Consider the following 20,943-nt stretch of genomic DNA (forward strand, 5'->3'; position numbering starts at 1 on the left):
TTAAAAACACCCTTAATTGCATATTTACCCAAACCTAAATAAAAATTGCATATTTCCCCTTCTCTATTAAAATGACAAAACTACCCTTCTCAAAATTAAAAGATTAAGCTAGCAGAAAAATTAGATCATTATTCTAACAAATCACCACGATGTTTCACTTTCTAGGGCGATCTTCAAGCAGCGATCTTCAGGTCGGCCGGTGTTCTTCTTCTCCGGCGATATTCAGGCCGGCCGGTGTTTGTTCAGGTTAGTTATTATTTTACGGCGGTTCTCCCATTGTTTTATTTGAGATTCCCATTGTCATATAATCTTCAGCCAAACACAACCTAGATGTCTGTAGTTATAACAGGATTGTTCGATAATAGGTCTGTAGTTATATGCAAAAAACCCTAATTAATAAAAGTATATTTCCCCTTAAAAAACTTTGAAATTGCATATATACCTGAGCCAAAAATTAAATTGCATATTTCCCCTCTATTAACTAGCAAAATTGCAAATTTACCCATTTTGATTTAATTTATTAAAATTAAATTATAGAAAGACTATTTTACCCTTCATTTTTACTAAACTTTAGAAAATTGCATATTTACCCTTTTTTTAGTAGATTTTGTCTTTTTTCACTACTTGAATTTTTTCATGAAGTTAGTTCTTTTCATTATTTTTCCTCATGAACTAGAATAACAATCATAAAAAATACAATTGACAATCATCTAAATAGAAAACAAAATGCCAAAACTTTAATCCATTACGGTAACAAAAAATCATCCCAAAAGAACAACCACAAAAATTCCATGTAACAATATCCAAAAATGAAAAAGACAAATGCCAAAGTTTTAACCATTTGGTACCAAAAAAGTAAATTGCTCGACTTTGATTAGTTATTTTCACATGCTTTTGTTCTTTTTTCCCCGTTTACTTGTTGATGGTTGATCTTGCGATGCCGAATTTTTGCATTTTTTTGTTTGTGTCCATACCCACCACACCGGTGCCACTTATATTTTTTTCTTTGTTCATCATTTGCTCTAATTCTTTCCTTTCTTGGTCTTCCGAGCGGCCGTTTGATAATAGGTGGGTATATCTTCTCCTCATCATCTATAATGCACCCATTGATCCTTTGTAGGCATCGGAGCAACTTCTAGAGCATAAGCCGATTTAAATTTCTCCTATACGAGTTCTTAGCTAATCGAAAGTAGCCTCCATATTTTAATTTTATCTTATACTTGGACACTATTTGAAAAACATTTGGCTCAAGTGTTGGTGATTGAGTCATGTTCTCCCATGTTGGTGCATCTATATTGTCATCTTCCATCTTGAATCAATCCAAACTAACAAAAAAAATTACAAGAATTAAACAAAACAATAATAAAAAGAAGAGTAAACTGCAATTTTACCCCATGAGGTTAGGGGTCATTGGCACTCTTACCCCCCTAAGGAAATAATTGCAATTTTACCCCCCACTGTTAACTGTTATGTCGCAATTCTGCCCCTCGGCTTCAATTTTGTTGACTGGTCTGTTGACTTGGGGGTGAAATGACTATTTTACCCTTTTATTTTTGTAACACCCCGTGTTCTCCCAAAAGTAAAAGTCAAAGTCAAGAGTTGACTGTTATTGAAATTAAAGATCAATAAAGATTAATTTCATTTTAGTTTCATTTTGATTTTCATATTATTTGGAGTAAGTGTTGTATAATCAAACTAATCGGCCGATAATCGAACTGTGAATCAATGACCGACTGTGAATGATAGGAAGTAACAATGCAATAAAGCTAGTCAATCAATAATCAAGCTAATCAAATCAATCATCGAACTCAAGTGTGGATAATTTTAATGCTTTTATACGTGTGTGTGTGCCTTACGTGTTACTTGTGCATGCTTACTTTATGTTAAAGTGTGTGGTGAATCAATCAAAATCAATCAAGAATCGAAGGATAATCAAACTCAATCGAAACCGACTTTGAAAATAGGTTGTAAGGATGCTTGTATGTTAGATATAGTAGTTGGGACTGAAAGTAATTTGAATAGAAACTCTATCCTACTCTACTCCTCAACTATCGAACTCGAAATATCAAAAATCGTCGCGAAACACTCAAAACCAGGCAAGCCGATCGAACAGGGCAACCTGATCGAACAGGCTAGCCGATCGAACAGGCTGTTCGATCGGGCAGCCGCTCGATCAGGGATGCTGTTCGATCAGCTAACCCCTTTCCACTTTTGGAAGCCTATAAATAGGGCTGTCCTTGTCAAGCTTTCCACTTTTGGAAAAGCTCTGACCGACCAGCCTTCTATTCTCGCCATTTCTCAGATTTCTCTCAAACCTGTAAGTATTTCACTCCAATCTTTGTACAATCTTGTTCATTAATCGATTCTCCATCTTTCTATCTTTCAAAATCTGAATTCCAACCGTGAAATCACCAAGATCTAGGTGTTCTTGGGTGATGTCATCATGGTGTTCTTCAAGAACACTAAGTTTGGCATCATTCCACCATGAATGACTTAGATCTAACCGATTTCCACATGAACAACCTAAAATCTACCAAAGATCTTAACATTTCACGGTGGAAAAGGATTGAAAGACGGGTTTTCATCTATCTTTCAACTCTTTTACACTTAAAACGGTGAAAACGAGACTTGAACCGATTTATAAATCAATCTAAACAAACACATGGTTCAAGATTCGGGTTCTACCGAGAGATATACCGATTTCGGGTTAAACGTTAAACTTAGGTTCCAAACCGTCTCTGACCGAGTTGGGTGATTCCTGCTCGAGTCAGTGGGCTAAGTGGGGACTTCAGTTTTGTGGTTCAACTCGTAGTCAAACTATCTCCAAATCACACCAAGTAACGGGAATAACCAAGTGTTAAGAGATAGGCTAACCAGGTCAGAATGCTGGCCGAACGGTTAGGCTGTCCGATCGGACAGCCCAACCAATCGAGCAACCCAGCCGATCGACCGGGCTAACCGATCGACTAGCACTTAGACCCACCAGCTCACAAAAGTGTAGTATTGACGAGGTACTGTTCGATCGACTACGCCACTCGATTGAACATTACTGCTCGAATCATGAGATACTATACTTCAACACTTAACCTCTTCGAAACATTGGAATGTCACCCGATCGAGCATGCCACCCGATCGAGTGACAACTTACCAAGTGTGCAATGCTAACCGATCGGTTGGACCAACCGATCGAACGGACTGTTCGATCGGCCAACTTGAAAGGTAATGCTGCAAAAACTTCAAAAATACAAACCATCATACACAAACACATCCTTCACATCAAAGGAAGAAACAATCCACTTGAAGGAACCAGCCGATCGAGCCAGCCGGCCGATCGAACGGGTCGTTCGAACGGACTTTAACCCAATCGAACAGCCCACTCGATCGAACAGCCGTCCGATCGAATGGTCTATCCGATCCAGTTCCACTGTTCACTTTTTCCGCATTACTCATGGTATTGTTATCGAACTATTCAGGCTAACCTATTCTCAGTGCTCCTCTCAATCCACAACCAACCACTGTGAGTATACTCGATCCCTTTTTGCTTTCAGCACTTTTGGGTGTTACATACGTAATCTATCAAATTCACAAACGACACAACTATTTGAACGCTAACCTACATGCATGTATTACTTGACTAAATGATTGCTGTTTATTATGTTTACACGTGGAGTGCTATCTGCCTGCTTTAGCAACGTAGTACTATAGTTTGGACTCAGCACCCGTTCACACGGGGGTTGCTAAGGACAATTACTTGCATGGATTACGGTGGTAATCATGTATTGCGAACTGTCTCGGACAGTCAACTCGAAGTCATTGGTATCGATGGTCCCATGTTGATAATTTACATGCATCGTTTGCCCTTGTGTACGTGCTTGGTTATGCGTAAACTTTTCGAACTTTATATGCTATACCAAACTTGTGTACTCACCTTTACATTATATGTATTGACTTTTATTTTAACGTATGTGACAGGTGTTTAAGCTTCTAGCGTGCTAGGGAAGCGAGGCAATAATAAGCTTCTAGGAGCCTGTGACCTTAGGACAGTGTCCACATACCTGCTCCAGGGCCATAATTATCTGTAGATCTTGTACTGGCACCTGTAGTCAGTAAGATCTACAGTTAGCCGTCTAGAAGTCTCAAAACAATATTTAAATTCGGTCTGTAATAATTAAGAATCTGAGTTGTCGGAACAGTTCCCATATTGTTTAGTTGATTTCTATGATAACTTGTTATTATTTGGGACACGGTATGGGACGTGTTATATAACTGAATTGTATGATAGTTGTTGTGGAAACTTCTGAACAATCTGTTTCGCTCAGTGCCGCGCCCCGATGATTCCGCCATCGGTTGGGGTGTGACAGATTGGTATCAGAGCCATAACTATAGGGAATTAGGTTAGACACGATCTAGTCCGGATCGCTGTCTTAGAGACCTAGACTATAGCTAGGAACCAAGAGACCAAGTTTATGTGCTTATTTTATGTTGTTCCTTTCTATTCTATCATTACATCCGAACTCCGAGCCAAATTTTGTAGTTTGGACGGGATTAGGAGTGAAACCCGCGAATTCCTGCCTAAATTACAAATTTTTGCCAATTACTTTGTGCAAATTTCTATCAACAAACGGGGGAGAATTATACCAAATTAGGGCTGACACCCGTAATTTGATGAAAACCTTCCTCTAAATTTTCTTAAAACAAGGAAGAAATTGCTGAGCTAGGGGTGAAACCCTAACCTTGGCAGTTATTCCAACTTTATTTTATCTCGCCAAGGCAATTGACGGACTCCCACGACCTGAACTCACGAGTATGGCCTAGAATGCGCGTGCATAATGCCCAAGAATCGAGGCAGAAACATGTCCCCTAGAGTCGAAAGTGACGACAAGTCAACTGTGAATAGTTAAGTTGCCATGGTTAGTCAAAGTCTAGTAGCCGCAGACAATCCATTTTCCGATTTTGAGTGTTGCTTCGTTGATTTTATATGATTTACCTGTTTACGTGTTTTAAAGATTCGTTGATTGCTCCATTTGTTATCAATCTGCGTGACTTTTGTTGCTATCCTATCTCGATTCAAACCCCTGTTGATGTGATCTAAACGAAACCAGTGTGCTATGCTACGCTATACGACTAAGTTAGACGATACCATGTGATGCTATCCGATATGCAAAACGAACGACACTCGACTTGTGGTTATAGGTTTCTGTTTTCTGACAGCCTCTGTGATAAAATTTCGTACGTGTTTAGGGAATTAAGTGCTCTATTTGCTTAATTGCTTATGTGCCCTAATTGCTTCTGTGCTTATGTGCCTCTATGATGATGTGCTTATGTGTTTATATGTGTTACGTGACGTGAGATGCGACGTGATTCTAAGCTTTAGTAAACTAAGACGTGCGAGATTCGAATTCGTTGTGTTGAGCCCTATGGCGATGTCTATTGCAGACCATGTCGTCATCATCAAGAACTCGCCAAAACCTTTCCCGTCAGGAAAAGAGAGACCGACGTCTCGCCAAGCTCATCTCAAGGTCTGTAGCGAAAGCTGTCAGTGAGGTGTACGAAAACACCAGCAAGTCGTCGGAAGAATCCCGAACCCTCACTGAATCCAGCAAAGCTCCGTTCAGTTTCAAGCAATTTAAGGCGTGTGGACCGAAGGAGTTCACCGGTGAAGAGGGCCCTACAGGCTTATTTCACTGGTTTGACTCAGTGGAAGTTACCCTTCGTCAAAGCGGATGCCCGGATCATCTTCGAACTCTCAATGCTACCGGTGTCTTCCAGTCGCGGGCATTGGACTGGTGGACAGCCGAAAGGAATAAGCGCGGGAACGACGCTGCCTACGAGCTGACGTGGGAGGAACTGAAGGCTATCATGCTGGACGAGTTCTGTCCTCCCCACGAACGCCAAAAGTTGGAGGATGAGTTCTGGACCATCAAGCAGAAGGAGGGCGACAACGCTGGTCTCACCGCCCGTTTCAAACAACTGAGCATTATTTGTCCAGACCAGGTCAAGACTCCCGAGATGACCATCAAGAAATACATCCGTGCTCTTCCGGATTGTGTCGCAGATTTTGTGTTCGCCGCCAAACCCGCATCAATCGAGGAAACCTACCTACTCGCTGCCGAGATTAACGACAAGCGAGTTAAGGCTGGTGTCTGGGATAAGCCATCCAAGTCGTTGCATCAAGTGACTGCCGCATCAACCGACAACCCCACTACTCAAGCCTCCAAGTCCTCGAGAAGAAGAAAGAAGAACAAGAGTTGCGCCGCCGCAACCAATGCTGCTCCTCTTCAGTCAGTACAGCCACAACAGCAACAACCACAGCGCACTGCGCCAGTGATCAATGCGCCGCCGGCTAAGCGTGCGTACACCGGCCCCCACCCACTCTGTGCTACATGTTCTTATCATCACCCGGTGGGTGTGGCCTGCCGTTACTATGCCCACTGCAACGTTTACGGGCATTTCACTGCAAATTGCCGCTATGGTCCTCGTCAAACGCAAGCTCAAGCCGCTGTTAACCAAGCCCTACTACCTGCTCCTCAAGCTCCTCAAGCTCCTCAAGCTGCACAGGCCCCGGCAAACAATGTTCGGACCTGCTTTGCTTGTGGTGACCCTAACCACTTCGCAAACCGGTGCCCGAACAGAGTGGTGAAACAAGAAGCCCAACAACCCCAGCAACAACAACAGCAGCCTCAACAATAAGCCGCTCACGCCAGAACTTTCAACATCAACGCACGCCAGGCTCAAGCTGATAACAACGTGGTCAATGGTACGTTCCTTGTGAATGGTATATATGCATCATGTTTGTTTGATACTGGAGCCGATAACTGCTTTGTGTCATTTGAATTTGAGAAGCTTCTTAGACGTAAGCGCCCTTATCTTTCGTCACCCTTCGAAGTAGAAGTCGCTACCGGAAGAACCATTGCTGTCAACTCTGTGCTCCGTGATTGTACTCTCGAGCTCAACAATCATATATTCCCGACAAATCTCATTCCAATGCAGCTCGGAAGTTTCGATGTCATAGTAGGCATGGACTTTCTTCGTGAAAACCATGCTGAAGTTGTGTGTTCCGATAAGATGATTCGTTTTGTGCTAGCTAGTGGTGATATTCTATGTGTTTATGGTGAAACTACTGCAAAAGACCTCAAGCTCATGTCATGTCTTCAAGCTCGCAAATATCTCCGCAAGGAATATCGAGCCTTCTTGGCCAACATTGTTGTAGCAGAGACAGACAAGAAAAGGAAAGTTGAAGTCAAGGATGTTCCCGTTGTCCGAGAATTTCCTCAGGTGTTCCCTGATGAACTTCCTGGATTACCTCCAAGTCGTGATATCGACTTTCGAATCGACCTTATCCCAGGAGCCAACCCAGTGGCCAAAGCTCCGTATCGACTCGCTCCATCTGAGATGCGAGAACTCTCAAACCAACTCCAAGAGTTACTTGAAAAAGGCTTCATTCGCCCGAGCACTTCTCCATGGGGCGCACCAGTCCTTTTCGTCAAAAAGAAGGACGGGTCGTTCCGAATGTGCATCGATTACCGGGAATTGAACAAGCTGACCATCAAGAACCGATACCCCTTACCAAGAATCGATGATCTGTTTGACCAACTACAAGGTGCTCAGTGTTTCTCCAAGATTGATCTACGTTCAGGCTACCATCAGTTGCGGATTCAAGAGGAAGACATACCCAAAACCGCTTTTCGAACCCGATACGGCCACTACGAATTTGTTGTCATGCCTTTTGGTTTGACCAACGCACCCGCGGTCTTTATGGATCTGATGAATCGCGTGTGTAAACCGTTCTTAGACCGTTTCGTCATTGTATTTATCGACGATGTCCTGATTTATTCCAGATCGAGGGCCGAACATGCGCAGCATTTGCGATTGGTTCTCGAGTTGCTTCAGGGAAACCAACTCTACGCCAAGTTCTCCAAGTGTGAGTTCTGGTTGGAGGAAGTTCAATTTCTGGGTCACATTGTGAATAGTCGGGGTATACACGTTGATCCTGCAAAGATTGAGGCAGTCAAGGGATGGGTTACGCCAAAGAATCCGTCAGAAGTTCGCTCTTTTCTCGGATTAGCCGGTTACTACCGGCGATTCATCGAAGGGTTCTCAAAGATTGCTGTACCGCTTACCTCCCTTACTCATAAAGACAAGCCTTTTGTGTGGGGAACCGCGCAGGAGACTGCTTTCCAAACCCTCAAACACATGCTGTGCCATGCACCAGTTCTTACACTGCCGGACGGAAGCGATGACTTCGTTGTCTATTGTGATGCTTCAAACCTTGGACTTGGCTGTGTTCTCATGCAACGAGACAAGGTTATAGCTTACGCATCTCGACAGCTCAAAATCCACGAGAAGAACTATACAACCCATGACCTTGAGCTAGGCGCAGTTGTCTTTGCCTTAAAGATTTGGCGACACTACCTGTATGGTACAAGGTGTACGATCTTCACCGATCACAAGAGCCTACAACATATCTTTAACCAGAGAGAACTCAATATGCGTCAACGCCGATGGGTAGAACTCCTCTCGGACAGTCAACTCGAAATCATTGGTATCGATGGTCCCATGTTGATAATTTACATGCATCGTTTGCCCTTGTGTACGTGCTTGGTTATGCGTAAACTTTTCGAACTTTATATGCTATACCAAACTTGTGTACTCACCTTTACATTATATGTATTGACTTTTATTTTAACGTATGTGACAGGTGTTTAAGCTTCTAGCGTGCTAGGGAAGCGAGGCAATAATAAGCTTCTAGGAGCCTGTGACCTTAGGACAGTGTCCACATACCTGCTCCAGGGCCATAATTATCTGTAGATCTTGTACTGGCACCTGTAGACAGTAAGATCTACAGTTAGCCGTCTAGAAGTCTCAAAACAATATTTAAATTCGGTCTGTAATAATTAAGAATCTGAGTTGTCGGAACAGTTCCCATATTGTTTAGTTGATTTCTATGATAACTTGTTATTATTTGGGACACGGTATGGGACGTGTTATATAACTGAATTGTATGATAGTTGTTGTGGAAACTTCTGAACAATCTGTTTCGCTCAGTGCCGCGCCCCGATGATTCCGCCATCGGTTGGGGTGTGACAATTTTATCCCCCAACGTTTGCTTTTATGTCGCATGTTTACCCCATGGAATCAAATATGTTGGCTGATGTGTTGACTTGGGTAAATTACTAAAAAACCCTTTCTTATAACCCCCTATAATTTATGTTTAGAAGCACAATTACCCCCTGCAACTTCCAAAACCTTTCCCGCCACCATCCATATTCGATTCCACCACCATATAAACAGGCTTGTAACAGAATTCAAGCCACTCAGCCACCGTTGACCACCCTTCGCTACTGTCCCATCTCCATGAACCTGGCTGAAGCCCATACACATCCAGAACCAGGTTCACATGTCCATTGTGTGTGTATGGCATCAAGTGTTGTAACAGAATTCAAAAACCATGAAGAAGTGTTGTAACAGAATTCAAAAACCATGAAGAAGTCAAACAGTTTCACTGTCAATTCAAAAACCATTAAGAACCTTCAGCATTTGACAGGTTCACTGTCAAGTCAAACAGAATTCAAACAAGTTTGTAATGTCGAAATTTAGAAATGACAAATCTTGGTGTTGAGCCATAAGCATTTGTACAAGCATGTTTGACTTTCATAAGTTAAATTGCACATACACCTATTGACCCATATGCATTTGTAGAAGCCTGTTTGACTTTCAACATACACCTATTGACCTATATGCATTGTACAAGGCTGTTGCATTTGTAGAAGCCTGCATATCCATATTATTGCCTAAAAACAACACATATATCTATAACTATGGGTTAAGCATAACAAGTGTTTCTGGTTTGGTGAATATAAAGTTCTGAAGCATTCATGAGACTCAAGATCACGAACACCCTCTTTCACTTATGCAAGGGACTGAAAGTGATGGTGATTGCACCAAGTGCAAATGCAAATGCATCAGCACCTCTGCATCAGTCAATGTGTTCTGATGTGTTCTATTACCAACATTAACAGCAATGCTTCTAAGTTAACAGCAGAGCAACTTAAGATTAACAGCAGAGCAACTTAACATTAACAACAGAGCAACCAAATATACAGTCAATGCTTCTGCTATACAACTTAAGAGCAGAGCAAGTTAACAGCAGCATAATAGTCAACTACACTACACATGTGTTCTATGATCAACCATAAGATCCTACACATAAACTCAAATTAACAGCAGAGTAATAACATCAGCAACTTAACAATGGTCAAATTAACAGCAGAGCTCATCCCTGTTCAATGTGTTCTATGATCAAACATAAGATCCTACACATTAACCCAAAAGATCCTAGAAGATTAGAGTTTAACTATCCTACACTACATATTAACCCAAAAGAACCTAGAAGATTATAGTTTAAGTATCCTACACAACCATTTCCTGCTGAGGCGGAAACTGGAAATGCAGGAACGGGCAGCCTCGCATCTTGAGCACCAATGAGACCACAATCGATCGTAGTGAAACATGAATCCTCATGTCCACTGCAAATACACAAACATCCATTACTAGTTGTTTGATTTTACCCCACAATCAAAACAGCTGTTTGATTATACCTGAAAATTGCGAGAAAAGGGAGGATCTCTGGACCACAGCTGGATCGATGGTGGCCGGTGGTGTGGTCGCCGGCCCTGGCTTAGCCGGTGGAGCTGGATGCATAATGGCATTCTGTTCAGTCATCTTGTGCTCATGTGGTGAAGAAGAAGGAGTGGTGAAGAAGATGGAATTTCGCCGGAAGAGGATCTCTGGACCACAGCTCGGAGGGAATAATTTCGCCGGAAGAGATGAAGATTGGGGGAAACTTAGGGGGTAAGGTTGTGATGTATGGTTGAGTTTAGGGGTTATTTTAATATATATAGTACAATTTTTGGTGAAATTACTTTTATACCCTTTGACCCTCCCATGTTTATGTTGACTGGTCAAGAAAATTGAAGCCGGGGGGTAGAATTGCGACATAACAGTTAACAGTGGGGGGTAAAATTGCAATTATTTCCTTAGGGGGGTAAGGGTGCCAATGACCCCTAACCTCAGGGGGTAAAATTGCAGTTTACTCTAAAAAGAAAGTTTCTGTGCCTTTTTTCCTAACTAAAGTTTACAATGTTAGATAATAGTTACAGCAACAACATCACAGTTATGATTCAAAGTTACATCATTCAATACTTTTTGTCCTTCCTTCAATAAAATAGTATTAGAGTTAATTACTGTTTTCGTCCCTGTGGTTTGTTAAAAATCACTGTTTCAGTCCATTAGTTTAAAAATTGCGATTTCAGTCCCTGTGGTTTCACTTTCGTAACCATTTCAGTCCACCTCGTAATCATTTCAGTCCATGTACTTTACAGAATAATGGATTGAAATGGTTACAAAAGTGAAACCACAGGGACTGAAAAGGTTACAAAAGTGAAACCACAGGGACCGAAATAGCAATTTTTAAACTAATGGACTGAAATAGTGATTTTTGACAAACCACAGGGACGAAAACAGTAATTAACTCATAGTATTATTTAACCTTCCCATCATTCCCATTGTCTTTCCTTCATCCCAAGTGCCAGCATGTTTCTTAAATTGTATTTGACCTATTATAACTACAGACCTATTATCGAACAATCCTGTTATAACTACAATCATCTAGGTTATGTTTGGCTGAAGATTATATGACAATGGGAATCTCAAATAAAACAATGGGAGAATCGCCATAAAATAATAACTAACCTGAACAAACACCGGCCGGCCTGAATATCGCCGGAGAAGAAGAAACACCGGCCGGCCTGAAGATCGCTGCTTGAAGATCGCCCTAGAAAGTGAAACATCGTGGTGATTTGTTAGAATAATGATCTAATTTTTCTGCTAACTTAATCTTTTAATTTTGAGAAGGGTAGTTTTGTCATTTTAATAGAGAAGAGGAAATATTCAATTTTTATTTAGGTTTGGGTAAATATGCAATTAAGGGTGTTTTTAAGGGGAAATATGCAATTAATCCTATTAATTAAACCCAAAAGATACACAATCTGGTTTACACTAATAACTCCTAACCCTCTAATACAACCAGAGATGATTATCAATAGATAAACTGTCAAACAACAACAATGATAATCAACCTAAGATCAGATTCAGTGATCTTGAAACCCTAGATCGAATAGACTTAGAAAGAGAAAGTTTATGAAGTTATACGGATGCCATCCACAAGTCTCCTAAGCTTATGTACAGATCCAAGACCCGCAGTTTGACCCATAACAAACTCTAGCCTTTAGATTAAGGGGTATGGGGGCCGACTTAGGTCCGGCGTAGCCCGACGCCTTTCCCCCACACCGCCCCCCTTGGCCCGTCTTGTTAAAACCGGCGTGCCCAAGACGATGTTCACGGGCCCATGTTTTCAAATATTAGCCGTTGGTAACGGCTATAAAATTAAAAAAAAAAAACTTTTCACTTTAAATATAAACTCTCTTTTCAACCATTTTTTTATACCATTTCACCAATACTTCTCTCATTCTTCTCTCATTCTCATCCATTTTTATAAAAAAACACTCCCCTTTTTTTATACAAATCATGAATCCATTCAACCCAAACAACCCCAACCCGAACAACCCCAACCCGAACAATCCCAACCCGAACCAACCTAACTTTTTTTTCGAGTCTCGCTTACACTCCGACTATGGATCCTTCGTGGGGTCTCCACAATTTACGTTTTCGGGTTACCAACAATCACCCAACGCCTTCTCACAAATGTCACAAGTTCAACAAATGCAACAATTTCAAGCACTCCAACAATTCATGCAACGCAACTCGTTTCAACTTGAACAATCCCAACCGCAACCCCCGGTTCAACTTGATGATGATGATGAAGTCGTCCCCGAATCGCCACCTAAAGAACTCAATCGCAAAAAAAAAAAAACACGGGGAAGGCGGTTGAAACCGAACCCGACACCGCAAAAAAAAGCGATTCGCAGGCGAAGCAGAGACAACAGTGGACAAAAGTAGAGGAGGAGGCGCTAGCAATTGCGTATGTTAAGTCCTCAACTTGCCCGATTGTCGGTATGAACCGAAGTTTATTTTTTTTTAATTTAAATTTAAAAAGATTTATTTTTTAGTTTTACTAATGCATTTTTTTTAATTTTAGGGAACAATCAAACGGGTACTAGTTTTTGGAAGGCGACAACGGATAGATTTAACGAGATTATGAGGGAAGGCCCGATACGTGATATCGATTCCGTATCGAGCAAGTGGCAGAAAATGAACAAGACCATGAATGATTTTTGCGGGTATTATAACCCACTTTACATCAATCGTCCTAGTGGGAGTAGCGACGAGGACGTTCTTAACCTTGCGATGGCTAAATGGGATTCAAAAAATCCGGCGCCTTTCCCGCACCTCGGGTGGAGGTGGCGGCTCGAAGGCGTCTTCGAAAATGGACGAGTTGATTTCCGAATTCCGTTCGTTTAAAGACTTTGCGGCCGAAAAATATAGTCACAAGAAAAACGTGTCGGCTGACTATGCTCGAGCGGAGGATTTCAGGATAATGAGGTTGGATCTCGACTCGGTTCCGGAGGATGAACGCGAGGTTTATCGGAGGATGAAGGAAGATGTCAAGAAAAAAATGGACGTCGTAGGTTTTTTTTTTATTTTTAGGAAATGTATTTTTTTTATGTTATGAAATGAATTTATTTATGTTGTTTTATGTTGTATTTTTTAATTTTTATAAAGTTTTTATTAAGTTAATAAAAAAAAACTTACAAAAGTATAAAATTTTTAGGTGGGGTAGTCCCATCCTCCACCCCCCTCAAAAGTGAAGGAGGCTCATCCTCCATGAGACGGTGATGTGGCGTCTATGTGGCGGTCGATCCTCATAGGAATGGGCCTCCCCATACCCACTAGTCGTAAACCTTAATCCCGTTATCCTAAACCCATTGTCAACAACCCCCGAACAGCTTTAACTCCAAGCCCACATTATAGAATCCCATGAGCCCAGGTAGACAAAAATAAAAGAAAGAGTAAACTGCCATTTTGGTCCCTGAGGTTTGGTTACTTTTGTCACTTTAGTCCAAAACTCAAATCTTTTGCATCTGGGTCCCTGTGGTTTCAGTTTTATTGCCATTTTGGTCCAAAAATGAAATCAGTTCATACTTGTCTTATAAAATCCTGCAATTTTGTCATTTTCCTCAGGCATGTCATATTTTTCTTATAAAATATGGTATTTATTTACAAAAAAAATGATCATTTTGCCCCTGCGGAAAATGACAAAATAACAGGATTTTATAAGACAAATATGACCTGATTTCATTTTTGGACCAAAATGGCAATAAAACTGAAACCACAGGGACCCAGATGCAAAAAATTTTAGTTTTGGACTAAAGTGGCAAAATTGACCAAACCACAGGGACCAAAATGGCAGTTTACTCTAAAAGAAATAAGTATAAGCAGGGGCGGACCCACATTGGTGCCACCGGGGTCCTCGGACCCTAATCTTTTAAAAAAAATAGTAGATTCGGTATATTAAATTGTATATGGACCCTATAAATACAATTAGGTGGACACCATAGAAATAAAAAGAAAGCTGGTGTAGTGGTAAATCTCCCTGTTTTCCACTAAGAGGTCATGGGTTCAATCCTTTATAAGCCCATTTTTCTTATTTTTTTTAAAATCTAGTTTAAACCTCACTTTAACTCGACCCGAACGAGGACCGACCCGAAAATGGACCCCATTGAAATAAAATCCTGGGTCCGCCACTGAGTATAAGTAAGTTTTATAACCAAAAGAAATTAAAACAAAACTAACATATAAAATTGCATTATATCACCACATTTTAACAACAATATTTACCATGCTATCGATATGTTCCGTCTCTACTCCATTTCAAAATAACTTACTCTTACGAAAGTTACTTTTAATCCAGATGCCATATGGAAGCATCTAAATATCCATGCCAGGTTCTTGACATTTGAAGTCATCCAATATAAAAAAAAAATGACATCATCCATCCGCATTGAACACGTTTGCCATGCTATCGATATTGATCTCGTTGGCAAATATTTTAGAGGTGACTTTGTATCTACAGCCAATTAAATTAATTGCTCTACAGTTGGTCCAGTTTAATGTGTCTTTCGCCTTAGGAACAAATGTGATGTATAATATGGATATACACCAAACAATATGTTTGATTTCAACAGTGGATAATCGACTTATGAAGGAAGGACGAGAGCGTTTTGAAACCGTTATTGTTTTTTTTTAACAACTAACACTCTCTCTCAAAATCTTACTTCTAAATCTACACATATATTCACTATTGAACTGGAACTCTCATTCTTATGAGGAGAGACACCATTTTTTACATATCTTGATATTGTTTGACTACAAACTCTTTGATCTGGTGGTTAAAGGTGTAGGTCTGGATGTTTGTGGGGCTTGTTTCTTAGCTTCTTGCTAAGGACAAGCTTAGTATAGTTGTTTTAATACAACTTCCCATTTGGCTGATTTAAAAAAAAAAAAAAAAAAAAAAAAAAGCCAAGCCCTTTGATAAGGTAACCATTACTTTTTTGGTGAGAATTAGATCGAGACGTTGACCATTGGAATTTATATTATCTTAAGAAGAACAAATATTTAAGCCATGAAGCTTGAACACATGGGATGTAGGTATCTAAGTTCAACTTCTATTTCGTGACTGAAATTAATATTGTTTTATTTCAACTGAAAAAAGTTATCAATATATTTGAGTTGGGACTTGGTTTTGATTTCATATTTTTTTAATGGAGATTTTTATTAAGAAAAAACCTAAAAGATGCTTGAGCTACGTTTACAACAATCTGATCTCAATAAAATGGAACTTAGGCTATAGGGTGTGGGGATCATGGTTGGGACATGATTTGCCACCTAGGAACATGAATGGAAGGCTACACCACCCCCTTGATTGATCCACCATGGTTTGCATGGATTAAACCATGGCAATCATGGTCCTCCTTTCCATTTTTTCAACAAATCATTTCCTTTTTGTTTAGACAAATATAATAAATAAGGGGCTAATGGTTTGGGTCATGACCATACCCTTAGGGTAGTGGTTTTGGATAGTGGATTAAAGATGAGTTACATGGCACTAACATGGAGGGTCATGACCACACCCTATAGCCTTATACCAATCACTCAATTCTGACAATCACATTTTCCCCTTGTATGTTACCCATATAAACGAATTTCTCTTGATGAACTAAACTATCTCCTCCACCAACCTGCAATGTGGCCATATATTAACTAGTTTAATACTAGTCCGGTGGACATGTATTTTAACATAACAATATGGGAAAACTAACTTTCTTTGAATTATAAACAAAATCAGACAAAGTGTTAAATAAGAGCACAACTCTTTAAATTACCAACCGTAAACCATAAAGCAATAAAATGTATTACTGATAAAGTACAATAATGCGGGATTTGGAACCTTAGTGGCTTCCAATACCATTGTTGCGTGTGCATTTGTCGATTTGCACCATATGTTAACCTTCCACCATACGTTTTTCAATCGACCGCAGGTCACCAATAAATGATCCAGTAGTGACACACGACGAACCCACTTAAGCTCCTTATTTCCCTCTCTGCTTTCGATGAGAGTGTGTTAATCGCCGCTCGACATACAAAGAAGTTCACCTTGAGGACCAATTAGCCCAATCCATTTTAAAACCTTCTTCTTGAAACATCTTATTTTCCACAAGTTATTATCTAAAATCTATTGCATTTGTTTATTGTTATCAACATAAGGCTAGCTTTTGAAGTAAACAACATACAAATATTGTAGTATTATCGAACAAGATCATATTCAAGACACGTGGTGGTATATATGTATGATATATGTTTCGTAAAGAACAAGGGGAAGGGTTGACTTACAAGTTACAATTTACACCACCTTAACTATTCTCTTCTTTTCATACACTTGCCCTCACCTAACTCTGAAACCATGCAACTCCATTTACTCCTTCACACCAACATTAATACCATGCACCTCATTCATTTCCATTTCACCTGTCCACCACCTTCACTTCCTCCATAAATACCCACCACCGTTACCACCATCAACTCACAACATTCTTTCAGTCAGTGTACTTGTGAGAGAGAGAGAGAGAGAGAGAGAGAGAGAGAGAGAGAGAGAGTTAGTGAGTTAGAGAGAGAAAAGATGGCAAAGCTGTCCTTTGTAGCAATATGTGTTTGTGCACTTGTACTTTTTGTGCAAAGCAATGCAAGAGACGTACCTAGTATCACCATAAGTGACAAAACTCCCACCAAGGTAAACATGGCGGCTGCCACCGCACCCGGTGGAGGAGATGCAGGTGTTAAAGATGAGAAGAACTTCATTGCATACGGTGGTGTTGGTGGTTTTGCTGGTGTAGGTGGATACACAGGTGTTCTTCCTACACTTGGTGGTGTTGGTGGTCTTGGTGGTGCTGGTGGCGCAGGTGGTGTTGGTGGTGTCGGTGGTGCTGGTGGTCTTGGTGGGCTAGGTGGCATCGGTGGTGCAAGTGGGCTAGGTGGGGCAGGTGGGATTGGTGGTGCAAGCGGTCTTGGTGGTCTAGGTGGTCTTGGTGGCGGAGTTGGTGCAGTGAAAGGTGGTGGAATTGGTGGTGGTATCATAGTTCCTTGAATGGTTAAGAATTTAGGGTTATTTTGGTACCAAGTATTGCTTGCATGTTTGTTTTTGTACTTTTGATTTCCTAGTTGTATGATGTCATCGTTTTGTATTTTTTATTTGGTCTAGAGGTTAGGTTAAGTTGGTGAGTCTTCACATGTTATGGTCTTGTTGTACCTCTCTATGCAATTTCAAGATTTTATGCTATTAATCATGTTATCAATTATTACTTCTATCTCTACTAAATTTGGTTTGCCTTTTCTACAATTTTTTTTTTTTTTTGAACAGCAAATTTGGATCACTGGCGGACCACTAGAGTATCATCGGTTTCTGGTTTGGTTATTTAATTGCAAGACTTAACATATAATAATGGTTAAGCAACCTCATTAACATAGCTTATATTGATCCTACCACTCACGATCCATGTACTTATACACCAATTGTTCAATCATCAACTAAACTAACCAAGGTGAAGTGGGCATAAGTAGGTGAGGTACTATAAACCGTATGTTGAATCAAAGCAAATCAATCACACCAAAATAAACAATAATCGCATGCATTTGGTTGGCACACATTCCACTGCCTATACACGATTAACATTCAAGTAATTTTAGACACAAAGTCAATCAAATGGCACATGTACTACACATCTAGAGTCTCTATGGTGAAATGACGCCATTGGGAAATTTAGCAATAATTCGTCTAACATTTAGTACAACAAAAAATATAGCAAGAATGAATACTAACTCATCAACTCGCGATTTGATAAAAATTCAAGTGTTGAATACACATACGATAATCAAAGTTAAACAAATATTCAAACCGAAGTCCTGGTTAATTACAATCACTAGAACGAAACTAGTGAAAGAATTTGTTACTGAAAAGTAGGAGTTGATGATTAAATCTATTTTAAGATAATATTATTGTTTTGATTTGAAAGTTGCTTTTCAAATAAGTGATAAATTAGATTTTAGGGTTCTATTATCTTCTTATATATTTAACTAGAATTACCACCCGCCGCAATGCGGCGGGGGATTCATTAGTTATATATCATGTTAGATGAAAGGAAAATGTTTCTCACATGACCACGAGCCTATGTGTAAAACCGATAAAAAAAATAATTAATCGCACGTTGCGACAGACCTATCAAACGGAAAGAATAGACGCGCTGCAACGGACAGGTCAAACAGGAAAAAAATAGATGGAAAAACATTGAACCCCACACGCACGTTGCGACGTGTTAACTCGGAAATTTAGAACGACACGTTAAACGGAGAACTTATGAAAGATGAAAAGTATATAAGAGACTAAAGTTGAAAGTAAAAAAAAGTGTTGAGATTAAATTGCGAAAGATGAAAAGCTTTGGGTTGAAGGTAAAAAAAAATTAAAGGGGTTAAATTGCAAAAGATGAAAACTTTTTGAATTTTAAGTGAAAAATCAAATTAATCAAAGGGGTTAAAATACCAAAGATTGAAACTTTAGAATTAAATTGCCAAATATTGAAACTTTAGAGTTAAAAAAGAAATCAATTTCAGATTATGAAAACAAATGAGATAAATAGATTTAGTTAAATTGATGTTTAATATTATTATTATTATTTACAAAAAGAGATAAATAAAAACAAGTGAGAAATTACCAAAGAATGACACATGTCCAAAAAGGATTTTAACCCTACACGCACGTAACGACGTGTTAACTCGGAAATTTAGAACGACACATTAAACGGAGAACTTATGAAAGATGAAAAGTATATAAGAGACTAAAGTTGAAAGTAAAAAAAGTGTTAGGATTAAATTGCGAAAGATAAAAAGCTTTGGGTTGAAAGTAAAAAAAATTAAAAGGGGTTAAATTGCAAAAGATGAAAACTTTTTGAATTAGAAGTGAAAAATCAGATTAATCAAAGGGGTCCAAATACCAAAGATTGAAACTTTAGACTTAAATTGCCAAATATTGAAACTTTAGAGTTAAAAAAGAAATCAATTTCAGATTATGAAAACAAAAGAGATAAATAGATTTAGTTAAATTGATGTTTAATATTATTATTATTATTTAATAGAAGAGATAAATAAAAAAATAAAGGTGAGAAATTACCAAAGAATAACACGTGTCCAAAAAGGATTTTTTGTTTATTAGTATAGAAAGAAGATTAGATTTTAGGCATTCATTTACTAATTTTTCACTCTTTATGGAAGACCTTTTAATGTTCTTACTTCTTAGAATACACGGTATGGGGGTCGTCCCCCCTCCGTCCCGGTCCGGCGGCGCTGGACCACCACCCCCCTCCCCCGGTTCGGCGTCCTGGTCGCCTCTCCCGGACGTTGGCGACGTTCACAAAATGACAAAAAAACAGCCCCCCCCTTCTCTCACACATCTATACATATATATACATAAACATTTTAGGTCCATCCAACCATTTCCATATCTTCATCCTCTTTGCCCCATCCTCACACCCAACCTACATGGCGTATCATCTTCCAAGGAAGAACCATCACCATACCGCATAGCCTTACCCTCCTCTACTTCATTCCTATCATCCTGAGGTTGTCTAGTCTTAGATTTGAGAAGTTGTAATCAAAACCACACTTGGTTTTGGTTGGTTCATTGGAACAGCCGCATCGTTAATTCATCAATTGTTGGTAACTATGTAATGGAAATTAGAGGTTAAACTTCTTGTATCTTTTTGGTCTAGATGAACCTTGATGTACTGGTTAATGTTTGAAGTTTATTTTAGTGGCGTGTTCATACATTTGAATTTTTAGACACTTTTATGTTTTATTGAATATGAGTTAAACTTGGGGTTTGAACTTATGTGTGTATATGTTCGCTTGATGTGGTCTTTGCACACATTATGGGTTTGTACATCTACAAACATAGTTATTACACTAGATATGGTTGGTAGTGTTTCAATTCTTAAATTTTCTATTTGAATTTTTAGACACTTTTATGTTTTATTCAAACATAGTTATTTTAGTCATGAAAGCTATAGATATCGTGGAATTGGCTTTGGTTGTAAGATTAAATATATTATGTGATAATATTTAATCAATAGCCATCTTAATCATTTACATTATAGAGATCAAAATATATTAGAACCTATTATTTAATTAGTTGGTAATTGTTGATGGACCATATTACCCTTAGTAACTAATTAGGTTTCCTCCTGGGTGCTTATATAAGGAGAATAAGGTGGAGGTTTAAGGGTTACTCAGTTTCACAATTCACACCCCATAAGCCATAACATCATTTACGAAATCTCCTCTCCTAAACCGATACCCTTTTCGGTTTCTAAGTCACCATCA

At 39.4% G+C, this 20,943-nt stretch overlaps 1 protein-coding gene across 1 annotated transcript; it reads left to right on the forward strand.

The window, feature by feature from the left end:
- The first annotated feature begins 16,737 nt into the window (after window positions 1-16,737).
- Window positions 16,738-17,879, forward strand: LOC110908140 (glycine-rich protein 23-like). The gene has a single exon (XM_022153049.2). The coding sequence runs from the start codon at window positions 17,195-17,197 to the stop codon at window positions 17,657-17,659; it is 465 nt and encodes a 154-aa protein (XP_022008741.1). The 5' UTR covers window positions 16,738-17,194; the 3' UTR covers window positions 17,660-17,879.
- The last annotated feature ends 3,064 nt before the right edge of the window (window positions 17,880-20,943 follow it).

The sequence above is a fragment of the Helianthus annuus genome, chromosome 2 (assembly GCF_002127325.2).
Source record: "Helianthus annuus cultivar XRQ/B chromosome 2, HanXRQr2.0-SUNRISE, whole genome shotgun sequence".
Taxonomy (NCBI): domain Eukaryota; kingdom Viridiplantae; phylum Streptophyta; class Magnoliopsida; order Asterales; family Asteraceae; genus Helianthus; species Helianthus annuus.

Bases quoted from the DNA above. Each gene is read 5' to 3' on its own strand.
- LOC110908140 (XM_022153049.2), top strand. From the start codon at position 17,195: ATGGCAAAGCTGTCCTTTGTAGCAATATGTGTTTGTGCACTTGTACTT.